Raw genomic sequence first — 13,316 nt, 5'->3', positions numbered from 1 at the left:
TTCACTCCCCCTCCCATAAGAATGTGTGATCTGAGCTACCAGGCTAGAGCTGCAGCAGGAAGCTACTGAGACCGAGCCAGAATGGCAGCTGCTATCTTAAATAAATGGAGGGAGCTTCTAGGGCTCTTTACTCAGGTATGGTAAAGCTTTCTGCAGAATAAATATAGTGTCCTAGTTGGCACTAATGTGGCAAATGCCTTTTTTTAAATTCTGAGAAATGCACTCAGCCTGTACCATCATCACTTCTAATGTCCCAATACTGTACAATTTGGAGAACATTATTCTCTATATGTATGTGTCAGTGCTCTCAATCAAATGTAATATTCTTCTTTATGGTAAACATGCTAAATACATTCTTTGTTCTACAAAAAAAAAAAAACTGATCATTTATACGTATTTATTAAATATGTATTTGGATAAAAAACAGGTTTGAAATGGAATTCTTTGATCAAGTGCCACACAGGACACAGTGCCCTTTTATCCCAGAGATGAAATGATGATGCCAGTCGTTCCTTTGTTGCACCAATAGAAATGCATGATGCTTCTATTATAGTGTAAATGAACCAGATACCAAAAGTAGTTTGACATCCTTAGCAAAAATTAACTTTTCACTTCAAAAAGTTTTATCCATGTAAAATTATAGGTAATGTTCTTTGGTTATAACATCTAAGATTTGTGAGAAAACCAACTGAAAACCCTAATTCATATTCAAATTAGAAAACAATTAATTTCAAAACTTACCTTTGTCAAGAATTTCAAAGCAACTTGCCATTTTAATTCATTTTTAGAATCCAATTTTGCTAAATACCAAGGACAGGTACTTAGATGAACCCAGTTATGTCTAAAGTCCTGAGAAAAACCTGCACAATGGCAAAAATGTTGGGCGTAAAAAAAAAAAACTTGTTGTGGCAACGATTTTTTTGTGACGCATGCAACAACTTTTTGTTGCGCGGCAAGTTTTTATACATGACACTCTTTTATATAGCTAGCAGAAGATGTTGTGGTTAGTGATGAGCGTATTTGTCCCGTTTTGTTTTGCTGAAAAATTTGCAAAATGACGAAATTCACGAAATTCGCTTTTTTGTTGCGCATGACATTTTTTTTTACATGACCGCACATATTTTACCCCGACTGTACCCAGTTCTACTATATTGATTCAACTGATGCCACTGCACCTATTTTGACACGACTGCGCCTATTCTGATGTGGACGCAACTTTTTTTGATGTGCATGGAATTTTTCCTCGGCGAATTTTCACGAAAGTTTTGCCAATGGCAAAATGTGCAAATTTTCTGCAAATCCATGCCTCCCATGCTCATTACTACTTCTGGTGCCACAACCCTCCTGAATAATAAAGGCGGTTTATAACTGGGAAGACCTGTATAAATGTGTCTAGAAAATGTTAAGGTCATACGTTTGACCCCCCCGGTGTTTTATATCTGGAAACTACTACAAAAAAAGAAAAGAAGAACATTTTAATTAAACCTTTTTTATTCAAATCGATCATAATATACAATATTTTGTGCCAGAATTATTGTGCACACATTCTAAATGAACATTGCCTATATGTCTTATTTCATTAAATAGTAAGAAATGACACCAAAGAAGGTTTGGGGAGTGGGAGGAGAAGTGCTGCTCTGTATAATGGGAAGTGAGTCCATCAATCAGTTTCTTAGTACAGATTATAATTAAAAAAAGGATAAATATGTGTAAAAAGTTAAAAATGTTTTTAAAATGGCATAAATGCTGGAGTTGGTTGGATGTGGTGTAAAAGTCTAAGAGGCAAAGTCTGTTAAATGTCCTTGAATCCACATTCTTCTACAATCATCTCTTCATGGTGCCGCAGAACAAAATCTTCATTCTCATAGTACAACATTGACATGGACCTCATCTTCACGGGGACACAGGAAGGGCATTCTCTTCTCTCCGTGTCGCTCAGAGGGAGCAAACTCTGCAATTAAACACAAAGAATCCATATTAATGCATTGCATGATCAGAGGGACTGTACACGAGCAAGTATAGAGTATATCAAAATAAAACCACCTTCAACATATAATTTATGTATTTTTAAGGTGGAAAAATACATTACACCACCATTATTTTAGATGCTAAAATACATTAAGAAAGTAGAAATCTACACCGTACCTTAATGTAGGAATAGTTTGTTGCATTGTCCGTCTCATTCAGTGGAACTGCACAGGCTGATTCACATCTGTATGCATTATATGCCTTGGGATACACAATCCAGCTGCCCCATCCGATCTTCTGAATGTCCACAAACATGTCCACCTTCCTGCACTTGGGTTTGATTTCTTCAACAGGTTTGGGGGGAGTGGTACCCACATCGATTCTTGTTTTCTCTTTCTTGTTCCTCCTAAGTCTCCGAAATCCATTGACCTTGTTGGCATTATCAGCCATACCATACTTTAAAGGGAACAGCTGCTTGCCAAGGCTGGGGGGATCAGGTTTAGCTTGAGAACTTTCTTTAGCAAACACAACCAGTATGATTCTCTCTGCAGCAAAGTCAGATACATGATATTTATCTTGTTTTAATGTATCTACATTTTCTGCTCCTTTTTCTGCAGCACTCTTCTCTAGATCTCTCAGAAGGAGACCCTTTGCCTGTATGTATTCATCCTTTAATAATCTCTTTCCCCTGATCAGATAGTTGTGCAGCACCATGGTGAGGTTGAAGACCTTGCAGTCAGCATCTAGTGCAGAAGAAATCTTGGTCTTGAATGATCCCATGAATAATTTCTCCTTTGTGTCCTTGGTATGGTAGATCTCTACTGTCACACTGTGGGACTTCCCAAAGGAAGGGAGGCAAATACGTAGCTCAGCCAACTTCAGCTCATTGCTTGTGGAGATGGAGGACATGTCAAAGAACAAGGTCCAGTGATTTCCCACTGTAGTGTAACCTGAAGGCAAAGGAATTGAAATTAAATTAATATTTTTAAGTCTACTGACCACAACTGTAAAAGATGAATATTGTCCTCTTTCCATTATAAATGTAATAAAATAGGCACAGTAAGAAGAGAAACATCATGCTAGGTAGTATAAGATACTTACTTTTAGCAATGAAGCTTTGGACGGTATCAGATTCCTGAAGAGTTGGATGTTCCAGGTTGGAGAGATCTTTATCTCTTCTGCTGATGATATTCTGGTACAGCTGCATCATGAAATGGGGGAACTTCCTTCCATGAAAGTCTCTGGCTCCATTATCTGTGGATGGGCCCTTTAGGATAGAAGCTGGACTGATGGCCTTTCTCCCCTGTAGGGCTGGAGGCATCGCCATCAGTGGGGAGCTAAACACAAGGCACAAGAAGAGGCTGAGGAAGGCCATCTCTGGGTAGATTCTTGGTGACTCCTGATATCTTCCAGCTGAGGAGATGCTTCTTGTTCAGAGCTCCTCATGGACTGATGCAGAGTCTGGCAGTTCCCTGACTTTATACTGGGATGGGCAGAGACCAATCAGGATTCTTCACACCTCTGTTACTTTGATCTGTATCATCCAAGCAAAAATGTAATGGGCTCTTTCTGTTATGGTAATGGCCCAAGTAGAAACCAGTTGCTGCTGTAGATTTGCACTGTGGTTTTTAACCAAATAAAGACTTAAATGTAAGTAGAATACAGATTTAAATGGTAAATATTTTGTACTTTTAATATTTTTATTCATGGGAATTGAAATTTGCACATTTAGTCAAAAATATTTTAACCATCTTTAAAATATAAAGATATAAGATATTGTCCTAAAAGTCTGTGAAATACAAAAACAATCACCTTGTACCCTCAACAATTTATATCTTCTAATTCCCTAATATTGTACAGAACATTATTCTCTATATGTATGTCTAAGGTAAAAATGTTCTATAAATCCTCTGTTCTACCAAAACCAGGTCATTTATACATATTTTTGGAATATGTATTTGGATAAAAACATGTTTGAAATGGAATTCTTTGATCAAGAACCCCACAGTTCCCTTTCATCCCTGAAATGAAATTATTGCTCTAGTGGTTCTTTTGTTTTACTAATTGCAATGCATAATGCTTCTTTATAGTGTTAATAAAGCAGATACCAATAGTAGGCTGAAACCCTTTATAGATGGTTAGGATTATAAAAAAAAAGAAAATATAGATTAATCTATTAAAACAGCATGTTGTCCTTATAAAGTTCAAGGTAAGTGACCTATATCTAGGGAATGATGTGTCACTTTCTTAGGTTATTGTGTCATGGTCTATACTTAACACTATTATAACAGTCAACATATAGAAATATTGTATACTTGCTATGATTAAGACATTTTCTATATTGATCTACAGATATTTCTGCATTACTTTATAATGTATACAAATATTTGACTTTATCCGGAATGGACCAAATCAGGGGGAGTCTGGGGGAAACCCCCAGAAAAGATTTGAGAAAACCCAAATTAGCTAAGATCCAACAACTTACATTCTTTTGTCCAGAAATTCAAAGAAACGTGCCATTATGATTTAGTTACAGGATCCAGTTTATTTTTATTATTATTAACATTTATTTATAAAGCGCCAACAAATTCCCTCAGCGCTGTACAATAAGTGGGTTTCATACATTGGACATACAGAGTAACATATAAAGCAATCAATAACCGATACAAGAGGTGAAGAGAGCCCTGCCCAAAAGAGCTTACACTCTACAAGGAGAAAGGGTTGAGACACAAGGTGTGGGAATGGGCACATATGAAAAACCTTTAAAGTTGCAAAAAAAAGGTCCTACAGGGAAGAGACATCTGCCATTGACTTCTACAGGATCTTGGCAAGTTTTAGCTGACTAATTGTTGGATGTGGATTTTTAGCTATTTTGACGCATAGTAAATCTCTAAAAATGTATGACTTTTTTTCTGCGACTTTTAGAGCAAAAAATCCAACAGTTAGTAAATGCCGTCCTTAGCTATTATATATGCTATATTTAGAGCATTTTCTATACAGGGTCAGACCAGGCCAGTGGTACACTGGAAAAAACCCTGTCAAACCAGGCCAGGCAAGCAGTGCATTGGGGGGTTGATGACTCGGGTGGGCGGTGTGTTGAGTTGGGGCGAGTGAGTCGATGGATGTTGGGGGGCGAGTTCCCAACAGAAGTAGGGAAAGTGGGCCTTTGATGTTGGGGCCCTATAGGTGCCAGACACCCCAGTTCAACCCTATTTTATATTCAGAATGTTTTGAATTAATCTAAATATTTCAGATATGCTGAGATTTTACAAATCCAAATCCTGTTGTTGTCTCTCTCCCTCTCTTTATATAATGAGTTTTAGGTGGTACATTCCTACCAACACAGCAATATTCCCTGGTTCTGCCACAAAATAGTGTGAGTACAAAACATAAGTTAGGTGAGCACTCATGGGTATTGTACAAAATGCAAAAAGGAAATTGATTGTATCAACCTTTCTGTCCCACTAAAGAAGTAAAAAACACATCCACGTTTTCCACAGATATAAATGTCCAAGTGTCCAAAATTGGCACTAAAAGGGCCTATGTACCCAAGTAGCCCCCAAATGTTCTCAGTGATGCGATAAAAATATGCAGCAAATGTATACTAATAGGAGAGAGAAAAACAGGAAGAATTGTGCTTATAGTTATATGAAAAGACACATAGATGAGGATGTACAACTTTTATTTACCCATAATGCAAAATGCAGTTGTAGCTGCACTATATCCCCCATTCAGACAAGATTTCCCTTAGCACAGTACATGGCACTCTTTTATATATTAGCTAGAAGATGCCCTGTGCCATAATCTCCCTGAATAATAAAGGGGTAATAACTAGGGGAAGATCAGTATCAATGGTATAAATGTGTCTAGAAAAGTTCTGCCCCTATAACTAAACAACATTGCCTTCAGAGTACAAAAGAAAAAAAGAGAAAAGATGGAAATTTTAACCAAACATATTTTATTTTATAATCTATCACACTATACAATATTCCATGCCAGAATTAATGTTTGCAAATTCAAAATCAGCATTGCCTATATTTCTGTAACAAGGATGCATTTAATGTACAAGGTTTTAACCAGAATACAGTGCAGCCAATATCATATACACAATACATAGTGGAAGAAAAAGTGCTGCTCTGCACATCCATGGATCAGCTTCTTAGTATAACAATCAAAATCAAATGTGGATCCATGAATAAATCCATGAATAAATAATGGATCCATGCAGGGGTTGGTTGGATGTGGTAAAATAAAGTCTGAGAGACAAAGTCATTCTGACATGTTCTTGGATCCACATTCTTCTACAATCATCTCTTCATGGTGCCGGAGAACAAAATCTTCATTCTCATAGTACAACATTGACATGGACCTCATCTTCACGGGGACACAGGAAGGGCATTCTCTTCTCTCCGTGTCACTCAGAGGGAGCAAACTCTGCAATTAAACACAAAGAATCCATATTAATGCATTGCATGATCACAGGGAATGTACAGGAGCAAGTATAGAGTCAAATGAAACCATTTAATGAACATTTATTTATTTGTTTACCTTGGATAAACAGTATTAATATATATTTTCATTTTATATTTCAGTGTAAAAATACAATATACTACCAAACTGCACTGCCATTTTATCTAAATATATACTATATACTTTATACAAGTGCTAAGCCTTTTCTAGATACCATAGTTTGATGGTTTATATAGATTGTAAGCTCTACGGGGCAGGGACCTCCATCCTCTTGTGCCTTTGACTCTTAACTTATTGCAACTGTTACTGTATCTTGTATTTATTTGTATTTATTGTTATACTTTGTATTTATCTATTATCTTATTAACCCCCTGTTTGTATTAATGTATTCTACTGTACAGCGCTGCGTACATAAGTAGCGCTTTATAAATAAAAATATACATACATACATACATAACATTGGTTATCAGTAGTTATCAGTAGTTACAAAGTACTAATACATTGTAATTGTAGTTTTTTAGATACTAAAATACATTGAGATGTAGAAATATAAACCGTACCTTAATGTAGGAATAGTTTGTTGCCTCGTCCGCCTCATTCAGTGGAACTGCACAGGCGGATTCACATCTGTATGCATTATATGCCTTGGGATACACAACCCAGCTGCCCCATCCGATCTTCTGAAAGTCCACAAACATGTCCACCTTCCTGCACTTGGGTTTGATTTCTTCAACAGGTTTGGGGGGAGTGGTACCCACATCGATTCTTGTTTTCTCTTTCTTGTTCCTTCTAAGTCTCCGAAATCCATTTACCTTGTTGGCACTATCAGCCATACCATACTTTGATGGAAAAAGCTTCTTGCCAATGCTGGGGGGATCAGGTTTAGCATGATCCTTTTCCTTAGCAAACACAACCAGTACGATTCTCTCTGCAGAGAAGTCAGATACATGATGTTTATCTTGTTTCACTATATTAACTTTTTCTGCTCCTATCTCTGTGTCACTCTTCTCCAGGTCTCTCAGATAGAGTTCCTTTGATGGTATGTATTCATCTTTTATCAATCTCTTTCCCCTGATCAGATAGTTGTGCAGAACCATGGTGAGGTTGAAGACCTTGCAGTCAGCATCTAGTGCAGAAGAGATCTTGGTCTTGAATGATCCCATGAATAATTTCTCCTTTGTGTCCTTGGTATGGTAGATCTCTACTGTCACACTGTGGGACTTCCCAAAGGAAGGGAGGCAAATACGTAGCTCAGCCAACTTCAGCTCATTGCTTGTGGAGATGGAGGACATGTCAAAGAACAAGGTCCAATGATTTCCCACTGTAGTGTAACCTGCAGGTCAAAGAATTGAAATAAAATGTATATTTATTTATTAAATATTAAGTGTTAAACAAAAATTAGTATAGTATTGGTATATTTTGTGACTTTCATCCACCAGCTGTGTGTACTTGGCATTGTAAGTTCAATTAAACAGACACTAAATAAATGAACATTATAGCAGGTAGTATACAATTAAATTAAAAATGGTGTCAGGATAAGGTACTTACTTTTAGCAATGAAGCTTTGGACGGTATCAGATTCCTGAAGAGTTGGATGTTCCAGGTTGGAGAGATCTTTATCTCTTCTGCTGATGATATTCTGGTACAGCTGCATCATGAAATGGGGGAACTTCCTTCCATGAAAGTCTCTGGCTCCATTATCTGTGGATGGGCCCTTTAGGATAGAAGCTGGACTGATGGCCTTTCTCCCCTGTAGGGCTGGAGGCATCGCCATCAGTGGGGAGCTAAACACAAGGCACAAGAAGAGGCTGAGAAAGGCCATCTCTGGGTAGATTCTTGGTGACTCCTGATATCTTCCAGCTGAGGAGATGCTTCTTGTTCAGAGCTCCTCATGGACTGATGCAGAGTCTGGCAGGTCCCTGACTTTATACTGGGATGGGCAGAGACCAATCAGGATTCTTCACACCTATGTTACTTTGATCTGTATCATCCAAGCAAAAATGTAATGGGCTCTTTCTGTTATGCTAATGGCCCAAGTAGAAACCAGTTGCTGCTGTAGATTTGCACTGTGGTACATTAAACTAAATATGGACGTAAGGATTTAAATGGCACAATACTTTTTGTATTATTTACTATTGCAGTAGTCAGAGCAACATACATTATACCAAAAATATAAAATAACTTAGCTGTCTTCATTTTTAGAGCCTTCACTTTTCTTTACATATTACACCTGATTAAGTGGACACTCTATGTATATATAGCATATAAAAACAAACATATATCAGTTATTTTTCATTAAATTATATTAATAATGTCATGATAATGACAGTTGGGTGTTCACGTTTGTGCCCCATAGGAAATACTTAGCCTTTACCCTCATCATTGTATGGAATTCTTCAGAGTCTTCTACTTTCCTTAATAATTTACAATATGGGGGACATTATTCCTTATCTATATGTTAGTGTTCTCAATCAAACTTTGTTTTACTCTTTATAGCAAATATGGTAAATAAATCCTCTGTTGTGCAAAAAAAACAAATACAAATCAACCAATTTATGCATATTTCTTGGAATATGTATTGGGGAAAAACTAATGTTTGATATGGAATTCTTTGATCATCTCCCACACAGTTTCCTTTCATCCCTGAGATGATATTTTGGTGCCAGTTGTTCTTTTTACTAATTGCAATACATAAAAACGTCTTTATAGTTGGAATGAACCAGATACCAATACCAGTTTGAAATACTTTATAATCATTCAGGATTGAAAAAAAACAACTTTATACCATAAAGCAGCTTGCATTCCTTTCCAATATTCTACTAGTTTTGAAAAGCAACATCTAGGGGGAGATTTACCAATGTTTGAATTTGAATTTTTTTACGATTCGAGTATTTTTGCACTAAAAAAAAAACAAATTTGAATAATGATTCCAAAACTTGAATTTCTGGTATTTATTAAGTGCAAAAAAACCCAAAAACTGGATTGCCATCTAAAAGCTTGTAAGTTTCTATAGCAGTCAATGGGAGTTGTCCTAGGCAAAATCAAGCCATATTTTGTGATCGGATAAATACAAGTAGCAAGTATGTCCCTGTGCCATAAGCCCCCTGAATAATAAAGGATGTTTATAATTGGGGAAGACAAGTATAATGTCTATAAAATGTTGAGCTTAGATGTTCAACCACATTTGTTTTAGACAACAAAAGAGAAAAGATGGAAAAATATTAACTGAACATATTTTATTCAAATCTATCACAAAATACAATAGTCAGTGCCAGAATTAATGTGCACAAATTGAAAATCGCCTTTGCCAACATTTCTTAATTAAATAAGGAATCTTCACCCAAAAGAAGACAGAGCGGGGCTGAGTCAGTATCACTGGAAGTGCTGCTTTATATGACAGGAAGTGGATCCATGGATCAGCTTTTCAATACAACAAAGTCAAGATAAAAATGTGTCTGGATTTAGTTGTATGTGCTAAGAAAAGTCTGTGATGGTGTTAAATGTCCTTGAAACCACATTCTTCTACAATCATCTCTTCATGGTGCCGCAGAACAAAATCTTCATTCTCATAGTACAACATTGACATGGACCTCATCTTCACGGGGACACAGGAAGGGCATTCTCTTCTCTCCGTGTCGCTCAGAGGGAGCAAACTCTGCAATTAAACACAAAGAACTATAAAAGGACTATACAGGAGCAAGTATAGAGTGCAGCAAAATAAAACCACCTTAAACATATAATTTATGTATTTTTTTAAATGGAAAAATACATTACACCACCATAGCCAGATATATATTAAGTTCTGAGCCGTTTCTAGGTCCCATCATTTTATAATATTCATCATCACAGATTCAAAAAGTACCAATAATATGCTTCACAAAAAATTAATTATTTTAGATGCTAAAATACATTAAGAAAGTAGAAATCGACACTGTACCTTAATGTAGGAATAGTTTGTTGCATCGTCCGTCTCATTCAGTGGAACTGCACAGGCTGATTCACATCTGTATGCATTATATGCCTTGGGATACACAATCCAGCTGCCCCATCCGATCTTCTGAAAGTCCACAAACATGTCCACCTTCCTGCACCTGGGTCTGATTTCTTCAACAGGTTTGGGGGAAATGGTGCTCATATGGATTTGTGTTTTCTCCTTCTTGTTCCTCCTAAGTCTCCTGAATCCATTGACCTTGTTGGCATTATCAGCCATACCATACTTTAAAGGGAACAGCTGCTTGCCAAGGCTGGGGGGATCAGGTTTAGCTTGAGATCTTTCTTTAGCAAACACAACCAGTATGATTCTCTCTGCAGCAAAGTCAGATACATGATATTTATCTTGTTTCAATGTATCTATGTTTTCTGCGGAACTCTTCTCTAGATCTTTCAGAAGGAGACCCTTTGCCTGTATGTATTCATCCTTAATTAATCTCTTTCCCCTGATCAGATAGTTGTGCAGCACCATGGTGAGGTTGAAGACCTTGCAGTCAGCATCTAGTGCAGAAGAAATCTTGGTCTTGAATGATCCCATGAATAATTTCTCCTTGTCATCCTTGGTATGGTAGATCTCTACTGTCACACTGTGGGACTTCCCAAAGGAAGGGAGGCAAATACGTAGCTCAGCCAACTTCAGCTCATTGCTTGTGGAGATGGAGGACATGTCAAAGAACAAGGTCCAGTGATTTCCCTTTGTAGTATAACCTGCAAGTAGTAATTGAAATAAAATTAACATTTTTCAAATAGAAAAAGAGCCTGATATAGTATACTGCAGCATTAAACACAATATTCTTAACATTACTATATGCTGTGATATTTCAATCAGAGTAAAACTGAAACTGCCTTATAACAACGAAAAAGATGTATATTGTGCTCTGAACAGTGCATCAAAGTGATGATGTCCAATACACATGAGGCAATTTCAATATCCATTGACCATGAAGAAAACATTTGTAACATTATATAATACAAAGTGATCCTCTTCATGTTCCACTTAGCAATAGTAAATAAGCTTACGCAATAGTAAAGACTTACTAAAATTAAGCACATAATGGGCAGACAAGATGGTTTGTTTTTGCTGTTAAATGTTTTTACATTTGTAATGCACTCGCTGCTTTATCATAAAGTAAGATTAGGTAGTTGTGTGTAGTTTGCATTCTGAATAGAATCAAAGAGGCACAGTAAATAAATGAACATTATATAAAGTATTATGCAATTAAATATAAATGGTGCCAGGATAAGGTACTTACTTTTAGCAATGAAGCTTTGGACGGTATCAGATTCCTGAAGAGTTGGCTGTTCCAGGTTGGAGAGATCTTTATCTCTTCTGCTGATGATATTCTGGTACAGCTGCATCATGAAATGGGGGAACTTCCTTCCATGAAAGTCTCTGGCTCCATTATCTGTGGATGGGCCCTTTAGGATAGAAGCTGGACTGATGGCCTTTCTCCCCTGTAGGGCTGGAGGCATCGCCATCAGTGGGGAGCTAAACACAAGGCACAAGAACAGGCTGAGAAAGGCCATCTCTGGGTAGATTCTTGGTGACTCCTGATATCTTCCAGCTGAGGAGATGCTTCTTGTTCAGAGCTCCTCATGGACTGATGCAGAGTCTGGCAGGTCCCTGACTTTATACTGGGATGGGCAGAGACCAATCAGGATTCTTCACACCTATGTTACTTTGATCTGTATCATCCAAGCAAAAATGTAATGGGCTCTTTCTGTTATGCTAATGGCCCAAGTAGAAACCAGTTGCTGCTGTAGATTTGCACTGTGGTACATTGGACTAAACAAGTAAGGCTTTGAATGGATATATTATTATTGTATTTTTATAATTATGTATATTTTGGAATATGTATTGGGAAAAAACTAGTGTTTGATATGGAATTCTTTGATCACTTGCCACACAGTTTCCTTTCATCCGCGAGATGCTTGCTGCTTCTTTAAAGTCTAAATGGTCCTGATAACAATACCAGTTTGAAATACTTTATACATGTTTGGGATTCCAATACCATAAAGCTGTGATACATCATAATCTATAGAAACATATTCATTTATTGGGAATGGACCAAATCCATTTCCTCCAGAGAATATTTGGTTGAAAACCAAAACAAATGCAAACCCTAATTTGTGAAAAATATTCAATAGAAAATTTACTTCCTTTTTATGTAGGAAGAGTTGGGGAGCAACTTAAGCATAAAAAGGATCCTGGGGTGTAAAATAAGGACAGTCATTGGCTATTTGGTAACCTCTCTGTGGATGGCAGCCTACATGAGCCTCTGTTTGACAGTAAAGGTATGGGACCTGTTATCCAGAATGATCGGGACCAAGGGTATTCTGGATAAGGGGTCTTTCCGTAATTTGGATCTTCATACCTTACGTCTACTAAGAAATCAATAAAACATTAATTAAACCCAATAGGATTATTTTACATCCAGTAAGGATTATTTATATCTTAGTTGGGATCAAGTACAGGTACTGTTTTATTATTACAGAGAAAAGGAAATCATTTAACCATTAAATAAACCCAATAGGGCTGTTCTGCCCCCAATAAGGGGTAATTATATCTTAGTTGGGATCAAGTACAGGTACTGTTTTATTATTACAGAGAAAAGGGAATCATTTAACCATTAAATAAACCCAATAGGGCTGTTCTGCCCCCAATAAGGGGTAATTATATCTTAGTTGGGATCAAGTACAGGTACTGTTTTATTATTACAGAGAAAAGGGAATCATTTAACCATTAAATAAACCCAATAGGGCTGTTCTGCCCCTAATAAGGGGTAATTATATCTTAGTTGGGATCAAGTACAAGGTACTGTTTTATTATTACAGAGAAAAGGGAATCATTTAACCATTAAATAAACCCAATAGGGCTGTTCTGCCCC

General features: G+C 36.9%; 2 protein-coding genes across 3 annotated transcripts; both read right to left on the bottom strand.

Moving 5' to 3' along the window:
- Positions 1-1,474: 1,474 nt before the first annotated feature.
- LOC101732995 (nodal homolog 3-A) lies at positions 1,475-8,327 on the bottom strand. Of its 2 annotated transcripts, none has more exon segments than NM_001310111.1 (3): positions 1,475-1,951; positions 2,146-2,918; positions 7,987-8,327. In NM_001310111.1, coding segments are annotated over 3 exon segments (1,206 nt in total). In that variant the 5' UTR covers positions 8,261-8,327; the 3' UTR covers positions 1,475-1,792.
- Positions 8,328-9,657: 1,330 nt separating this feature from the next.
- Positions 9,658-12,040, bottom strand: LOC100488935 (nodal homolog 3-A). The gene is made up of 3 exons (XM_004912511.4): positions 11,682-12,040; positions 10,376-11,136; positions 9,658-10,093 (listed from the first exon to the last, which is right to left on the bottom strand). The coding sequence occupies exons 1-3, from the start codon at positions 11,953-11,955 to the stop codon at positions 9,935-9,937; spliced, it is 1,194 nt and encodes a 397-aa protein (XP_004912568.1). The 5' UTR covers positions 11,956-12,040; the 3' UTR covers positions 9,658-9,934.
- Positions 12,041-13,316: the final 1,276 nt, after the last annotated feature.

Source organism: Xenopus tropicalis, chromosome 3 (assembly GCF_000004195.4).
Source record: "Xenopus tropicalis strain Nigerian chromosome 3, UCB_Xtro_10.0, whole genome shotgun sequence".
In the NCBI taxonomy this organism is placed as follows: domain Eukaryota; kingdom Metazoa; phylum Chordata; class Amphibia; order Anura; family Pipidae; genus Xenopus; species Xenopus tropicalis.
The sequence above is the reverse complement of the archived record's forward strand: the minus strand, read 5'-3'. Positions and strand labels throughout refer to the sequence as shown.

Coding starts and splice junctions, on each gene's coding strand:
- LOC100488935 (XM_004912511.4), bottom strand. CDS start 11,955: ATGGCCTTTCTCAGCCTGTTCTTGTGCCTTGTGTTTAGCTCCCCACTG. Junction 11,137..11,681: donor CCAAAGCTTCATTGCTAAAA/GTAAGTACCTTA, acceptor TACTACTTGCAG/GTTATACTACAAAGGGAAAT. Junction 10,094..10,375: donor CAAACTATTCCTACATTAAG/GTACAGTGTCGA, acceptor GTTTAATTGCAG/AGTTTGCTCCCTCTGAGCGA.
- LOC101732995 (XM_018091993.2), bottom strand. CDS start 3,343: ATGGCCTTCCTCAGCCTCTTCTTGTGCCTTGTGTTTAGCTCCCCACTG. Junction 2,919..3,069: donor CCAAAGCTTCATTGCTAAAA/GTAAGTATCTTA, acceptor CTTTGCCTTCAG/GTTACACTACAGTGGGAAAT. Junction 1,952..2,145: donor CAAACTATTCCTACATTAAG/GTACGGTGTAGA, acceptor GTTTAATTGCAG/AGTTTGCTCCCTCTGAGCGA.